The sequence below is a fragment of the Ursus americanus genome, chromosome 2 (assembly GCF_024610735.1).
Source record: "Ursus americanus isolate L20-20 chromosome 2, mUrsAme1.1.p, whole genome shotgun sequence".
Lineage (NCBI taxonomy): Eukaryota > Metazoa > Chordata > Mammalia > Carnivora > Ursidae > Ursus > Ursus americanus.
The window spans coordinates 73,363,397-73,380,615 of NC_142128.1; the positions used below are offsets into that span (position 1 = coordinate 73,363,397).

The window sequence follows — 17,219 nt, forward strand, 5'->3', positions numbered from 1 at the left end:
TATTTTCACTTCATTTATTCCTTCAAAACAAGTCACTTCATACAGCATTAGGTATTTAAAATCACAGACCTCTTAAATAAAATACATTCATCTTACTGACAATGGCAAAATCACATTAGAGTCGTACAAAATGAAGTAAGACATCTCCCACGCAGCAGCAGTGCATTAACTTTGAAAAAAATGCTGGCAAATAGACAACAGAACACTTTCAAAACAAAAAAAAAACACTGTCCATCTTAATGAAGAAAAATATGCCAAGAAACAGAACTCCCTTCTGTTTTGCCCTTACCTACTACTTTTTCAAGTCATGTTCTAAGCTCTAAATTTGACAATTCGTGGTTTCCTTCTTGCCCCAGGAATCTCCACCTCGCCTCCAATCCACCAATAAAAGAAATAGAGGACTGTCACTCTCTATCCCTTTTAACAAACTTATACATATTTATTCTGCATTTTAAGCGGAATTCAATACTACTTTAAAGGGAAAAATTACTCTTTGCTAAGGAAATTATATTTCCTGTAAGCAGCCTGAGTCATGAATGACACCAAGGTGAACTGGAAACCTGACAAGAATTAGGTGCCCTGGTCCTTTTAAGTAACTTATGGGCTACAACTTACTGCATATCCTATACCAGGTTTAAGATCAGGCTCATGTAATCTTAGCAGAAATTCTAAACCTTTCTTAGGTTAACCTCTTACCTACAACTTAACCAAATCACATCTTCACATCCCTAAGCTCCTAGATGTGGGTATTTTTAAAAGAGAAGTATAAAAAGGCATCACAGCAAAACGCTTCTATTCATGGTTTATACATTAATGACATGCTTCTCAGTTATGGCCCTGCTACAGTCCATGCCAAGAAACGGGTGAGGAGAGTTAGGAGAACACAATCCATTGCTTGAAACATTTTTCAAAAAGCGTTATTCATGACTAAGGAATGTATCCATTTGAGGATCTCTTCTGTTTAAGTGGTACTTTATCCCCCTTTCTCTTTAATTTAAAATAGCAATCTCCTTTAAATTCATATGGACCAAGACCTAAATCAGCACCCCACAACTCAGTATCAAGGTAACAATTTCTTCAAAATCAAATATTCAAAGCACTGTAAACAAAATGCCAGCTTATTTTTAGAAAACAAAAAAATAAATAAAACCCTCTCCCACAATCAGGCATGTTTTATAGTCTTTCTAAACTGAATTTAATGTGTTGAAATATTGTAACTCTTAGTAAGAAAACATTTTTAATGAACCAGCTTATTCAAATCAAGTGTTTCACTTTAGACTTAAGAATGACACTTTTAAGGCTAAAAAATCAGCTCCCTTAAAGTAAGTTTGCTTAGAAACAACAAATGAAGAGTTTTGAGAATCTAATCTTTTCCAAGTTGTTATAGTCATCTTTGTGCTACAAGGACAAATTTGAATACTGCACTGTACAATGAATGAGAAAGAACAACCACATTATAGAAACAGGTAACTTTTTGAATGCTAGGGCACAGAGCATGCTCCTGTTACTGAAATCAAGTTCCACTGTTATCAAAAACCAGAATGTTGTACCACTGGATACACTATACATTGATGGCAATTGTTGATTAAGAAGAGCTGATTGTTAGCAGCTCAAGAATTATATTTTAATGCCTTTAACAAGACCCCTGGAGAGGGCTAACATGTAAACTTTTACTTCATATTTTTTTAAAGTGCTGCAAATAATAACAAATGTGTGTCTCAACACATGAAAGAACATAAATCTTAACATAATGAAAGTTTAAGAAGGCCACCTGATCCATAAAACAATTATTCTGCTAATTTTACATACTCCTTATTCTAACTTTTTCAAAAAAGACATAGAAAACTATGTTTAGCTAGGGCAACTTGCAACATATATGTTTTAATGCCTACACAGGACAGAAAGCATATGCTAGATAAGCAAGTTGGGCGTGGGCACTTAGGGGCATTTATAAAGAGATAACACATTAATGCATTCCTGATTATGACTTTGCTGGGGCTTGAACTTCAAGGAATAATCAACTGGCATGATTATATTAGTTTTCGCCAACAGGGTCAAGCTGACCAGCAGCCAAACTTTCAAGGGTACCCCTCGACTACGCTCATTTTCATGGAAATAATAATAATATTACTTCATGGGAAATAATTAAGAAATCAACTAGGAATGATTAACAAAAGATGTACCACACTAATGTCCTTATATGGCTATCACATCACAAAATTCCCAGGAATAATAATTTTAACCCCTGAAAACATTCTACCTAGAAGCGCATCTTCACCACCCTACACCGGATCTCTAAATCCAGAGGAGTAAGGGAAAGAAGAATAAGAGAAAAGAGGAGTGGGGGACAGGAAAGCGCAATCTTCATTCATTCAGCCACTAGTGTAAACTATCCTCATTTGAATTAAAAAAATATTCTTATATGGCACTCAAAAAAGAAATAAATAGGAAGAAGGGTTTCATTCTGCTCAAGTGCAAATTTAAGAAAAAGTTTCTTTTGATCCTGCTGCAAGTACTAAATCCATAGTTTTCAAAATTCTGAAGACTAGAATTTACACACATTAATAAACTAATTTCAAGACTTTAGTAAGTGCAGTAAAAAAAAAATCTTTAGATTCTGTGAGGTTTACAAGCTTGAGTTTAGAAAGAGCACAAGTTTAGGTTCTGAATCCTCAATAACTAAATCAAACTGTCTGCAAATAATGCATCACCTTGGATTTTCCATGATCAGAACATTCAAGTCCTAATGCTGAATTTCAGCAACTAATTAATTTATAACTCATTATTGAGAGCCATTTGAATGAGTTACTGGTGTCCAGTCGGTGAATGGACAATCTAGGTAACAGGTAAAATAGAGTAAGATCCCCGGAATAAATACTTGACACTTGCTATAGAAGTATAAGCTTAAATATGAAAACAAAAACACTTAAAATGAAGGGGTTTAATTTGATAAAATATCAGGTTCTATTTCTATTTGTTAAATTAATCCAATGTAGATAAAATATACTCAATTTTAAAGTGACAGAAAATTAGGTTGGAAAACATACCAATATATGCTTGGTACATTATAAATTACCCAATAAATATGTGTTACATGAATAAACTTCTCTAAAATTCCAGTAAGCAAATGTCAAGTTTGGCTCCTGAAGTACCTACCACAGGAAGGCAAGCTTTATGAATGATGACGTGTAAAGCTCAAGTTTGATGGGTGTTACCCAGTGATATACTCTTAACTGCTAGTTTTAAATGTAGTTTTTTTCTGGGGGAACTAAGAGATACAAAAATCTTCTGACCAAAATGACAGCCAGGTACAAAGAGATCTTCAAACATATTTGTTTGTACATATTATGATTGCCAAACGTTAAGTATCGCAAGCTCACAAGTGCTATTTTTAAGGCTCAGTAAAATAGAAAATTAAACACTTTTAAGTTACACTTAAACCATAACTTATAATGCCTAAAGCAGCTATTCACAAAATAGGTACTTGAGAAATGTCACCTAATGATTTCAAACATACTTTGTGAATTCTTCCTTAAAAGAACTTGTCCAATAAATTGTTTACATGCTCCTTAATTTTAGATGGCCACCTCCACCAAGTGAAAGTGCTAAAAGTAAATCTCAATTTTAAAACATTTGTCAAGAAGATATGCTGAAAGAGACAGAAGTGCTTTAAAGTATACCATTGGTTTTGTAAGTGAGATACTTCATCAGAAAATGAGACCAAGAGAACAAAACTTCACAACAGTAAGCCTCTTCACATTTTGTGCAATAATACGTAACAAATTATAATTTAGCATCCCTGATCTTCAGAAGAATTAAGAAAAGAGGTAGAAAACTTTTATCTGGAAGATCTCATAATGAAGCTAATTTTAGAGGGTGTGCCTTGCAGTTTGGCCCACCAAGCAAATGACTACATGGCTAATATTAGGAAGAAGCAGAATTCCAAAAAAGCTGAATAAGGCAAGGATTTAAAAACTGTCGTATTTTGGAAGTGAAACAAATTCAGTCAATGTTATTATCCCAACTACTTTAAAATTCTTCAAAAGTCAAAGATTGTAAATAAGCAAAGTGCTAATTTGCAGAAATGTGAAATTATTCAAAAGAGCATTAGTGGCCACATAAGGCTAGCATGGAAAAAAATACTGCTTAGTTAAGCAAAAGATCTCACAAAAACCAAATCAAAGCACAGCATTATCACTTTAGACAAAGGCTGTTTTTTAGGAATTGGAGAAAAAGCTGAGGAAAGTTAATTCCTCCAGACAAATCTTTATGTAAAAAAACCAAAAATCAAGCACTCAAATTTCAAGAAACTTCAATTAAAAAATAAATACCCTGCTTAATTTAAAGTTTTTATCTAACGTAACAAACATCAATAAATGAGTTGTGTTAAAACACGAGGCCAACGGTCTTTTAAAGCTTTAGTAAGCTGCTCAGGCACCTTTTCCCTCATACATTCTACTTTTATACACTAGAAATCCTAAATTGGGCACTATCAGTTCCTTAGGTCATTCTCAAGGAACACACTCATTCCTGTAAAAATTGCTTATAATGTACTTGTAACTGGTTAAGTACACATTTATAAAGTCTACCAAATTGTAATATAAAATCGGTTTTGACAATTCTGAGTATCTTCATTTGAGGAATCAATTCATAATTTAGAAACTATTAACTCAATCAGTTTTTAAAAGGACTCAATTATGGAGACATTGTGGTTTATGTCCAGTGGCCTCTAGGGAGGCCTTCCGCATTACTCAAAATATGAAGTTGTTTTCTTCTATAGGTTAATGCTGCTGGGTGCTAGTTTATAGTACTAAAATTCAAATCTTCGGGTTAGTGTCAGTAGGTGGCAAGGACCACCTGTTCTGTCACCCCAGCAGAGAAAGGGTATGTATCACCACTGTAGACACACATCTGTAAACTTGCACACTAATTTTAATCTTAACAAGGAATTTCAGTGTCTTAGTGGTTTTAAGTTAAAAGGATGGTTCAAGCATTGTGTCCTTTTGTTCTTTAAGGTAATGAATAGCTTATTGGAAAACCCAGAGCCTTCTGGATCTGTGAGGTAGTAGGCGGCAATCCTCATCATGCATAGATCACACTTCTCCGAAGTTGGTATGGCCTGTCTCCTTGGCATGGTCCCTTGCTTCTGCTTGTCCAGTTAATCCCTTCTGACATACCATACATCTCAGGGTGAAGCGGTTTACATCAGTAAACTGTCTTTTTCTTCTGGCTTCATCTGCTAATTCCAGTGCTTGTACAAGAACAATATCATCATTCGAGGAGAAAATGGTCAGAGGTGGGGTGTCTGGGTCAGGGAAGTTACGCTGAAGCGGATCATAGTGGATGCCATCATATATAAGCAGGACCCTTTTGGTATATCCTGCATCTTCCCCAAAACGATCAATTCTTACTGTCTGTGTATCCACTACACATATTTCACACTGATAAAATTTAGACAAAATTGATATCTCAATAGCTCCTCCCCAAGTATCATCCCTTTTGATCCAGTCACAGTACTCTTGATTTGTTTTTCCCAGGATTGCCTCACTATAGAAGTCTGGATCACTTGCTACAATCTGTGCTATGAGGCGTCTCATCTCAGGGGCACAAGCTGGATTCAGGACTCCTCCTTCTACAACATAGTATACACTGGTAAAGAGGCAAGAGTTGTCTGCTGGGACCACAGTTCTGCCAAGCACAGGCAAAGTTTCCCTGACGTAACTAGGAGCACCACGTTTTGTAAATGCAGGTGAAGTTTTGGGCCTGGTTTGGTCTTCTTCAACGATCAGCATGTCGCCTGTTAAAAATAAAACAAATCCAGAACTGCAGAGAAATTACAGATGAAACTGGTTGTTCACTAGCCAAGTCTGTAAATTACAAACAGAAGGAGTTGAAGTATAAACTGGGTTACTAGGGAGAATACAGTTTTACAAACAGGCAACCAGTAATACTTCTTGTTCACTCAATCTCCATAAAGATGAAAACAGAACAAAGAAAAACATTTTAGGCTGCATTCCAATTCAGTGAAGGAGCCCTGCTTACACACCTTTATACTTACTTAAACAGATATATTTCAATAACAAAATTTCCTTAAGGCTTCCTCTCTCTGCATTTTAAAAGCCCACTCTTCCAAAAAGTGTTTACCCTAGACTAGGCCACTAGGGGGTTCTCGATCTTCCGAAACTTAACAAAGCCATCCTGTTTAGTGTTGACAGGATCCTTGATACAACAGCTGAAAGCTTTTAATGATCAATATTGCTGTTCGAGTTTTAATACTGGACAGAAACAACTGCCACTGTTTAGAATCTGAAAGGGCCTCCAGTGGATGTGTAAAACCACACTCTAAAATGAGTATACCTATTTATCTAAGTATTTACGAAGGTGATTGAAAAAACCAACAGGGGAAGCAAAAAAGAAAAGTGTCCTGAATCGTTCAGACCTGCTATCTTCTTTCAGGTTACAGGGGAAAGAGCCATCAGGACAGAGAAAATAGATCTTATTTTTTTAGACTTTTGTGGATGCAGAAGGAAAACAAAACGAGACCGTGTTTCAAGGTAAGCTAGAAAGCAAACTGAGGAGGCGGGGGGGGGGGGACTCCCAGGCTTTGGGCTTCTCATATAGGTTGGGCCCTCCCTCTCTCTTTCAACCATATATAAAGTCGAGGAGTTGCTAACCACTTGCCCCGGCCTCCGTCAGAGTTCTTCGTTCTTTAACCTATCCTTATCCCTGTTCTCAAACCCCCCAACTAACCCACAGACTAGTTATCTGTTTTCCCCCACGCCCCTCTCCGTCCTCCCAGGGCTTTCCCTGGCCCGGGCTCAATTCCCTTACCTGACTGGATGGGCAAATCCCCAAGAATGGTATCCTCGTTGCTAAGATCCAGGCATTCAGGCGGGTATCCGACGAGGATTCGCTGACAGCCGGGGGCGATCCCGGTGATGGCGGCAATTTGGTCCTGGAGTTCCCGCACCTGGGTCCGGCTAGACAACCCCTGCAAAACATGGGTGCCATCCTTGGCCTTGCAGCGGAGCCGCCACATCGTGTCGGTCCAGCTGCCCACAGGCCAGACACCCGTGGTGCCAGCTTTGGTCCCGGCAGCAGGTTGGCAGACGCCGCCGGGGCAACCAGCCGCCGGATGGACTCCAAAATGGCCACCCTTTGCCGGGCCAAACATCGCGAGAAATCCCTGGTGGCCACAGATCTCGCGATACTTTCTTGCAGCGTAAGCCCTAGCACTTTAAGAAGCGCGAACTCTCTTAAAGTGATAACTAACTTACTGCGGCCAACCCTACGGGAGTCAAAGCCTGAAGATTTATTCGTATTCCTAAAGTACAAGTGGCTTTGCTACATGTACAGCGAGTGAGGTGCCCTGTGCTTTGGCAGCATATATACTCAAGGAAAGGGGGTGGAGGAAGGAGTTCCTGAATCGGGTACATTGGAATGTAACCTTGCACTTAATGAGGTCGGAAATTACTCAATGGGGCTTCCAAACTGCACCAGGAGAAATAAGAGTCATAGTTCAGAACGCAAACGAATGCCAAGAATGGTCAGCGAGTCAAAAGACCTGTCAAAAACAATCAGACACTCGTGACGAGGCTCATGACTGCAGCAAACATTGACTCATTGAGGTGAAGGAAGCCGGACGACTGGCCTTGCCACCTTGATGCAGTAACTTGAAAACGTCCATTTGCCACATCAGAAAGCGCAGTATGAGGTCAGCATCTGGGCCTACGGCAATTGCTACATTTGGGTGGTAGCAGTATAAGGAGGAGGAGAGAAGAGGACTAACATGTATCAGTCGGATTCCAGTTCAGGCCCTGGGTTTACAGATAAGACGACTCCATTCCTGCCTTCAGTATTACAAGTACTGTCATGGGGAGAGAGGGTGGGGTGTAAAAGGTACATAACTACTGAATTTCACAGCCACGTGATAATGCTAGATTATGTGACCTTTACCAACCCTGTATCCCTAGAACCAAGGGCTGTGCTTCACAAATAAGTGCTCAATAAATACCTGATGAATGGATAAAGGCAGTTGTACTGGTGCGGATGAGGCAACCATAACATAACACAGAGAGCTGTAAAAAGCTTCAAAAAGGAGATACTAGTTGAGCTGTTTTGAAGGATGAATCCCCAGGTGAACGAGGAATAAAGACATCTCTGAATTTCTCTTTTCCAAGAAATCCACATTGTTCTTTTCCCATCCTGGATCCGAAGAAGCACACCTGCGTTGCGTGGATTTATCCACAGAATCAAGCATCATCAGAAGGGCCTGGGGGCAGCTGTAAAAAGTTCGCTGGAAATATGCAAACTCACCTCTACTATAAAAGCCTCTCTCTACCTCTAAGTTATATGGAAGCTTTGCCTCTTTTGACCGCTTTTGTGACCCAATTTTTTTTGCTGAAGCAATTTTCCTTTTTGGTCCTTCAAGAAGACCAAAACAGATGGTATAGCGTGGGAGGGAGAATAAAGGCGACGATTAGAAGACCTACTGGAGTACGTGGATGGGCCCAGGGAAGTTCCCAGTTCAGCAGTGAGAATAGTTGATTTTCTTAGGTTACGGTGTCTGGCCAATGGGAAGGATATGCAAACACCCTAAGGTGTAAAGAGCTCAAGTACGGTGGTAGCTTACTTTAGCAAAGCACCACCTTCTAAAGTTTACGTTTCAATTTACGGATCTAACAAGATCCCTCTGGGATTCAGGGAGGAAAGCGTTAACTTCCACAGCGTTTTCCCGTCGCAAAAAGTCACATCCTCTCTAGATGTCTGTTTCGTCCCCTCTCGCGAGAGTATGAATAGACGCCTTGCGTTTTATTAGCCCCGCCTCCAGCCCTATGAGTTGCCTAGCAACGATGCAACCAATCTCCAAAGTGCGAGGAAACTTGGAAGCTTACGATCTTTCGGCTTCACAGTTTCTTCCACCTTCGGGAGCCAGCGTCAGCGATTCCGATTGGAGCCCCGCCCCAGGGAGCCTGCGGCCGCTGGATTGGCCGACGATTCTCTCCAGGTGAGGACAGACGCCAGGGTGGCGGAGCCTGACAGGGGCACGTGATTTGCCGGCTACGAGGGTGCCGGCCCGGGCCACAGTGTGTCAGCTCCCGTCCGCAGCCTAACGGGACAAGTGCCGGGGCCACTGCCGGGAGGGAGCTTAGGAGGGATCATAGGGTGAGCGGTGGCTGTATGGCGCCTGGAAGGGCCGGGCCGGGGCGGGTGGGAGGAGGCGGGCTGCGTGCACCCGGATGAGGTGCGGGACGGTGATGCCTTGGCGTTTTCTGGGAAGTGCCGGCATTGCTGGGAGTGCGGGCGTTCGGGGACCGGGAGCGGCGGCTGGTGTTCGGGTTGGAGGATCTGTCTGGTCAGTGGAAGAACAGTGCAAGGTCCTTGAAGCAGTAAGACCTTCGGTCCTCAGGAGCCCCTTGTCTGGGTGTGGTGCGTGAGCAGGAGGCTATCCCACCCTGGTTCGAGTCAGGACTTATTATTAAGCAAGTGACCTTGGCGAAGTCATTTACCACCTCTTAGCGCCCCAGTGTTCCTTATAGTGTGCAAACCACGGGATAGATGGGAAGAGGGTGCAGAGCAAGGGCTTGAGAATGGGAACACCTGAGGAGAGATGGTGACGCGCTAGGGTCGTCACAGGGTCCAGTTACAGTTTTTCCTTAGGGAACATGATCGAGATGTCCCACTGAATCCTGCCATTGGACTGCAGTGACTTTATGATAATGAACTTGATCTATTCGCAAGCCATCTCACCCTCGACTTCTGCCATTACTCTCCCCAGCTTTTTAAACTAGAATCTGAGGTCAGGAAGGAACTTGGAGAAGCCACCTCATTTGATTAAACGCAGCTTTTCAACTTGTAAATTAGGAGAAAGTAACAATGGTAGCAAAACATGCCTTATCGAAGGATTATTAGGAGGACTGAAGGAGCTAATTTATGTGAATGTACCTCCTAAGTCAGCATTAAAAAGACCAGATTCTAGTGCAGCTGAGTCTATAGATGAGGAAACAGGGCTAGGAAGGACTTGTCAAAGGGCCTGTAGCTATTAATCTGGAGCAAGAGGGCTGGACTTGATTTTTGGCCCAGGATTCTTTCACTTCTACTCCACTTGTCCTCTTCACTGGGTGTTTTGAGGGATGTCTCCTTCCTTATGTTCCTTTTGCCCCTTTCAGACATCTGAAGAGCTGCCATGTCTGGGAATACTGCATCTTCGACAGAACAGAACAACAACAGCTGTGAAACCAAAGCCTGCAATCTTCGAATGTCAGAGAAGAAATGTTGTGAGTCTGGGGAAAGAGGAGGGGCTGCTCCCTCCCAGGATTTTATCTTAGGAATATAGTTGTAACGCTAGACTTTGATGCTTGGTGGGAGTGAGAGAGAATTCTTTGACATGGGATTTTAAAACCAAGTCTACGAGGGGAATTTGTGTGAAACAAGTAAGCCCAATGAAATGTCTGTCATTGGGGCTACACTGCTGGTATATCCCCACATTTTCTTACTTCTTTCTTTGACTGTCTCATGGGGGGATCTGCATGCTCGATTGATGTTGAAAGTTACCCAAACAGTGATTTAGGCAGAGTGGCAGGTGCAGGGATTACTTAGGGCTGATACTGTGAACAGTTTCCCTTTATTTTGGGGGCTACGTTTTGTGAAGTTGCTGCTCACTGCAGAAATTGCAGGTAAGAGCCCGTAGTAGTTCATTTCAACAGGCCGCAGGGGGAGTCAGGTCTGACATCTGACCTCTCACTCTGACTTTGGCACCCTGCTTTCCCACAGGGTTAGCCTTTGCACTTTGCAGACTGTTTTTCCTACAGGTTCATTCCTCTGGGGACAGATTTCACTAGAGCGTTTCCATGCCAGTTCTTTAGACAGAGATAGCAGGTGGGTTTGCAGAGAAATGAAGCATCATTTCTATCCCCCTTGCATCTGCATTCCTAACCCTCATTGTAGCCTGTATGGGCAAAAGGTCCTGGGCAACTGGCCCCTACAATATTTGGGGAACCTCAAGGAATGCTAACCCTTTCCCTTGCTTCCAGATGCACCTTTTCTTTGGAACCCTGTCAGTCAGTTCTCACTTCAGTGATCATGTATATAGGAGGTAGAAGCAGCCAACCAGCATGAGACATGGGATCATGTCCTGTTCAAAGCTTTCCCCAGAGTCTCGACCTTGATGTCGTGTCCGTGTCAGTCTCATGATTCATGATGATACTCTTTTCATCCAGCACTGATGAAGGTTGCTGGCCTTTGCAGTGCAACAGAAGCAGCTTTTTGGATGTGATACTGGGGTTGGCACACCTGTATGATTAGGGTCTCCTTTCTCTGCCAGGGCAGGAAGCCAGGTACTGAGGGCAAGTACCCTGTGGGAGATAACTAGTATAGCATGATGTTTGAGTGCAGCACTTGGAGTCAGACTGCCCGGGTTTGAATCCTGGTTTTACTTCTTCCTAGCTGTGTGCCCTTGAACAAGTTGCTTATCCTCTCTGTGCGTTAGGTTGCTTATTTATAAAATGGAGATATTAATAATATCTCCCCCTAGAGCAATGTGAGAATTAAATGAGTAAATATAGGAAAGCACTTAGAAGAAGGTTTATAGAGCTAAAGTGTATTATTTTTCACTTTTCATTGCATATAAATTGAATTGTGCTGTAAGTGCTGTGCTGGGAGCTCACTATTTATAAGAGCCCTGTGAAGAATTAGATTTTCAGTAAAGACTGTTTTCTCCTCTTGCTTGACAATATCGTAACCCAGATTTGGGAGCACTAAAGAGAGGTACATTCATGTTATTGGGACACTTGATCCAAAAGGGTAGAGAGAGCAGGTGGTGACACAGTCTGCCCAGTGCCCAGTGTCAGCTATATTCGCCACAGAAACCTGCTCTGTGCCATTTAAACTCTTCTGCCTTGAGGGCTCTTGATAGTTAAGGAGGCAGTAATCCCAGGTCTCCTTTCTATCCTCTAGACTCTTAATTCTTGCTCTGTGCTCTGATTTCTCCTTTCCAAGCTCCACCCTCTTCTCTCCCAGTAGGAGCATCGGACTCCACCATCATTCATTTACCCCCTTCTCTTCTTCCCTCATGGGTTGGGCTGGGAGACTGCTGCAGCCCTAATAGTCAAAGGAGAAATACAGTCATGAAAATCCCTGTTATATTACTTCTTTCTCTCCATTGCTTGCCTGTGTGTTGGAGCAGGCTCCCCTGGCTGCTCAGTGCTCACACCCAGCAGTTGCTTTATTAATAGCTCAGCCATTATCCCCTTGCTGCCAATTACACCTGTGTTGGCTGACTTCACTCTGGAAAGTGCCTGAGCTGGAGGATTGGAGAAGGACTTCAGGGAGCCAAAACTTCCAAAGGAGCATTGCTGGAACTTCAGCTGCTCCAGGGATGGGGGTGATGGGTGGTTGCTGGCCGAGATGCGTGTAAGGTGCCCAGATGACTGGTTTCAGGGCATCTTAAAGGCACCTCAGGAATTAGGCAGGTGGGGACAGGGGTGAGTGTGTACATGCTTTTCTTTATTCTTTTATTCTTCGAGATTTTGAGTAGGTCTGAAACCAACAAGTTCCCATGTGTACCTCTCCCCAATTACAAAAGCAATATGTGTTCGTGAAAAATTCAAACAAAACAGAAAGTGAGAAGTTAAAAATCTCTCACAATTTTTCCTGTCCCTGTTAAGTTTGATTCTTCCCAACATCTTCTGGTGTATTCTGTTAATGAAAATAGGTTCACACTTTACATATTCTATTCTGCTATTTTCCTTTTTTTTTTTTAAACTTACTATATTGTGGAGGGTTGTGTGTGTGTGTGTGTGTGTGTGTGTGTGTGTCTGCAAATCCAGATTTACCTCTTTCTGCATAGTATTGCATTCTGTGGCTATGCCAGTCTCCCCCTGATGGACATTCGCCCTGTGTTTGGTTTTCCACCATCACAAGCAATGCTGCAGGGACGCCTCTGCCCATATACCTTAGCAGGTTTGTGCTAGCAGCTTTTCCTACAGAAGTAATAGAAGGAAAGACACATTTGAAATGCTGATCAGCATTACTGATTTATTCCCCTAAAGAAGTTCTGTATTGTTAGCTATTTTTAATATTTCAAAGTGCGTGTATGGAAATTGGGCATTGTCAACTGTAGCTGCATTGGTTCACTAACACATTCACTTTCTCAGTGTTTAGCAGCAGAACTTGGCTATTTCATGCCTATCAGTCAAATAGAAGGTGATAATTAGCAGTTTTATGATTTCTCATGAATGAAAAAAATACAAATGAAACCCATTTTAATAGGCTGCAAATTTCAAAAATATTGGGCCTATTTAGAACAAATAGTGGAAGAAGGCCTTGTTCACAAAAAGGTGGGGAACCACTGACCTGCTAGACCACCCTTCAGGATTAGATTAGAGAACTTAGTCGTGCATACCACGTGGCTCCCTTGGCCAGGTGCTGACAAGAGCTGGTGGCTGGGACTGGTGGGGCAGTCATGAAACCAGGAGTCCTGTCAGAGCCCTGACCTTGACTTTCTACTGTGGAATTGTGGGCCAACCTCTTTACTTCCCTGGGTTTGAGTGTTTCTGTTTGTAGGAGGGAAGTTATCAAGCCCTCAGTTCCTCTAAGTATGTTCATGAGGGAGAGTAAATTAAAGATTGAGAAAGTGAGTTAACCCTTGTTTAAGGAAGGTAGGAAAGAATTTCAGGATTGAAACAGCTTTCCATCATATGCTAAGGAGTATGTTACATTGTCTCTGAAATTAATCAGCTTGAACTATCTACTATTCAAATTAAGGTGGTAGTGGTTTTGTTTTGTAACAGGCAGGACAGAATGTTCCTAATTTTGTCAACGTGGCAGTTTGAGATAGGAGGTGTGTTTTAGTTTTGTACTGTGGAAAATGAGAAGCCCAGAGGTGGGAGGTGTGGTGACTTGGGTGTCCTTGGAGACCCCTGTTTTCTTCTGCTCTTAGGATTCTCTGTCCAGTTGGGTAAACATGCAGCAGCTGGTCTCCTGTTTAGCTTCAGAGCAGTTCCCAAGCATCAGTTCATTTTTAGCTTTAGGGAGGCTAAGAGGACCTTTGGGGGAAGTGCCTAATGGGCTGGAAGTTGTGGACAGAGCAGGCCCAGGAGTGCCGGTAATGAGGCAAATCATGGGGGATTGAGCAGAGTGTGGTGTGAGCTGGAGAAAGTGAAGACTCAGGAGGATTTTACTACTGAAAGGCGAGAAAGCTGTACCCAGGCCGACCTGTCAGGGGTCAGAGATCAGGGATTCACATCAGCTGAGGCTGCAGGGTGGCATTTGCCTGCCCTTGTGCTTCCTATTTAAACACAGATGAAAATCACTCAGGTTGCTCGTTGCCTACTTTGGAGGAGTCTCTGCCCAGGCCCAGGAATTGTCCATGTGCACAGCGGGTGAAGGACTGAAGTCCAAGTCCTCTGACCCCGAGTCTGGGCAGCCACTCCTCCCTCACCACTTGGGGCCACTCTTTGGTTTCTGGGTAGTTCTTGCCCAACACCCCTAGGAAACTCTCTTCCTTCTGAGGTCTGTCCTCTACCCAGGCCCTTCTGCCCACTTCTCCAGTGAGATCCGTGCGACTACCTCAGTTTTACTGAATTGTTTCTTAGCCTTACGGGCCCACCTTGTCCCAGAGCAGAGAAGCAGCAGCACCCGGCAGGGCTCCTTCCAGAGAGCAGTGCGGGGAAGTGGAAAGCGAAGGCAATTCTTTCCTTCTCTCATCCCTGCGCAGGGCTTCCCCTCCCAGGAGCCTGCAGAGCCTGAGTCCTCCTACCTTGCCTCAGTTTGGGTCCGGGCCCCAGGGAAGTGGCCGGCAGCCATGGAGGCCCCTCTCCCACTGCTCCTCTGTGGCAAGATGGGCAGGGAGGAGCCCGCCCCTGTGAGCAAAGTGCGGAGGCAGCACAAGCGGTGAATTCTAGTGCCGGCTCGTCCATGACTCACCCTGCATCCTTAGGCAAGTCACCTGGCCTTGGACCGTCTAGTTTGCTCCACCTGTCCACTGAGCCCTAACTCCATACATAAGCATTCCTGAAATAAGTTTCCTAAGGAAGGATGGACCAGTGACTGTTTCTGCTTCTAAACTTCTTGCTCTCACAGGGCCGTTGAGGCCGGCTGGCCATGATGCCCTTGCAGGCTGGCTTTAGCATGAAGCTTCCTGAGGGGTCTTGTCAGAACTTGTGTCAAGTAGGCTTTGCCATAGTCTAAATCTCACTGTGCTTTAGAAATTTGGGCTTAAGCTTATGTCCTGAGCACAAAAGCCAAAACTGTTTGAGACCAGGCTCTTTTTACAGTGGGCAAGCTAGTTCTTGTCCATGGCTCTGGGGGATGGGTGGGATCCTCAGGATAGAAACTGTGTTGGACCTTTTGTAGGACTCTGACTATCCAGGCACAAGGTGTGCCTCCACAGCTGTATCGTTCTTGTGTTAGTAGACATTGTTATGTTAAGGAAGGTGCCATGTTCTTATCTTTGTAATCCTTGCCACTTTTGCCTCTCTTTCCACCTTAGGTACCTCTGTGGAGACTTTGCATGTGTGAGGAAGACATGTCTTGGTTTGCGTACTTCTTGGAAATTTACATGACCTTTGAGTTCCTTTTAGGAGGTTGGACTGAGAGCTCCTCTCGTTGCCATCCCAGTCTTCCCCTGGCTTTGCTGAGGTGTATAAAGGTTAAATGAGGTTATGGCTGTGAAGTACCTAGCCCAGGGCATGAACCTTCCACAGCCCCTAGCCGTTCAGATCTGTTCTCTTTCCCCTCCAGCGTGGGCATCTTATATGACCAACTCCCCAACTCTCATCGTTATGATTGGCTTGCCAGCCCGGGGCAAAACCTACGTGTCCAAGAAACTCACACGCTACCTCAACTGGATTGGGGTGCCCACAAAAGGTAGGTGCGGATCATTCATTCCTTGGGATGGGAAATGATTGGTTCTTGGGCCTCCCAGGCCTCTGGGAGACCTATTCTCCTTGGCGTCAAGATTACAGGGTGCTTCTATCAGAAATAGTGGTTGATTCCTGATTTACTGGATTTATTATTCCCTGTTTATAGACTTGTTTCCTCTTGGCCTGGGTGGCTTGGCCTAGATTTAAGGGCATGCCTTTGATGGTATAGGGCTTTACCTCCATATAGGTCATCTTGTTTAATCCTAGCAGTACTCCTGTGAAATCCCAAAGTGGCTGAGGAAATTGAAACTCAGACAGTTTAAGACTTGTTCGAGGACGAGTATGTCTGAACTTGAATCTAACTTGACTCTTAATCTAGTATTGTTCCCAACATACCATGGTGCTTTTTTTCATTTCCTTGGCTACTCTGACATTAGACCAAGAAGTCCCCTTTGGTGGGGCCATTGTATTGTTTCACTGCTGAAGGCTGTTGGTGTCATCTGCAGTGTTTAATCTTGGGGTATATCGGCGTGAAGCAGTCAAGTCCTATAAGTCCTACGACTTCTTCCGGCACGACAATGAGGAGGCCATGAAGATCCGCAAGTGAGTCTCCTTAGGCCTGACCTCCCAGCCAGCTCTTTCTCTGCCATCACAAGACTAGATGTGGCAGGGCTCGGTTTTCCTTTTAGTAATCCTGTGGGGATTTTAACTGGAGATTATTTGGTGGACAGGTCACGTTGGGCTTGGGTAGTTAGAACAGGCTCAGAGAGATGCATGTATGTTTGTCAGGTAAACCTATAGAGGGGATACTTTATATGCATGGGGCAGGGGAAAGGGAAAGGTATAGGACAGTCTAAAAACCTCAATGAGGAAGTTGAAAAGTCTAGTTAGGGGAATATTTTGACCACTGGGAAAACTAAGCGGGAAGGGATGTGACTCTTCTAGCAACCTAGTTGTTCATGTCCCTGCCTATGCCTGAACTTGGTCTGGCACTACTCTTGCTCATGTCCTCTATTGTCATGGCAGACAGTGTGCTCTGGTGGCGCTGGAAGATGTGAAGGTGTATCTTACTGAGGAGAGCGGGCAGATCGCGGTAAGCCTTTCTTGCCTCTTCTCCATCTTGATCTCCACCCAAGAGACGGTGAAGCCTCACATTGGGTCTGCTTTGGTGGGATTCCAGTTCTCTTTGCCCACTCATCTACTTTGTGACCTCTCTCCCCAGGTGTTTGATGCCACCAATACCACTAGGGAGAGGAGGGACATGATTTTGAACTTTGCCAAGGAGAATTCCTTCAAGGTAGGATTCAGCTCCATGCTGAGGCAAAGGGATGAGTGGAGGTGAGGAATCAGGGGGGA

The 17,219-nt window shown here is 43.5% G+C and overlaps 2 protein-coding genes across 11 annotated transcripts in view; one reads left to right on the forward strand and one right to left on the reverse strand.

The window, feature by feature from the left end:
- On the reverse strand, positions 1-7,189 carry YOD1 (YOD1 deubiquitinase). Its single transcript, XM_045787771.2, has 2 exons — positions 6,832-7,189; positions 1-5,797 (listed from the first exon to the last, which is right to left on the reverse strand). The coding sequence occupies exons 1-2, from the start codon at positions 7,172-7,174 to the stop codon at positions 5,094-5,096; spliced, it is 1,047 nt and encodes a 348-aa protein (XP_045643727.1). The 5' UTR covers positions 7,175-7,189; the 3' UTR covers positions 1-5,093.
- Positions 6,151-17,219, forward strand: part of PFKFB2 (6-phosphofructo-2-kinase/fructose-2,6-biphosphatase 2) — a 27,298-nt gene continuing 16,229 nt past the window's right edge. For 8 of the 10 annotated variants that reach the window (XR_015722405.1, XR_015722417.1, XM_087857596.1 and 5 more), the window contains exons 1-6: positions 9,014-9,165; positions 10,170-10,277; positions 15,742-15,867; positions 16,370-16,466; positions 16,890-16,956; positions 17,086-17,160. Coding sequence is in view for 8 of the 10 variants with exons in the window: in XM_087857596.1 (XP_087713722.1) it covers positions 10,187-10,277; positions 15,742-15,867; positions 16,370-16,466; positions 16,890-16,956; positions 17,086-17,160 (456 nt within the window). In the remaining 2 variants the exon portion in view is untranslated. The other 2 variants (XM_087857579.1, XM_087857583.1) reach the window with 2 other exon arrangements.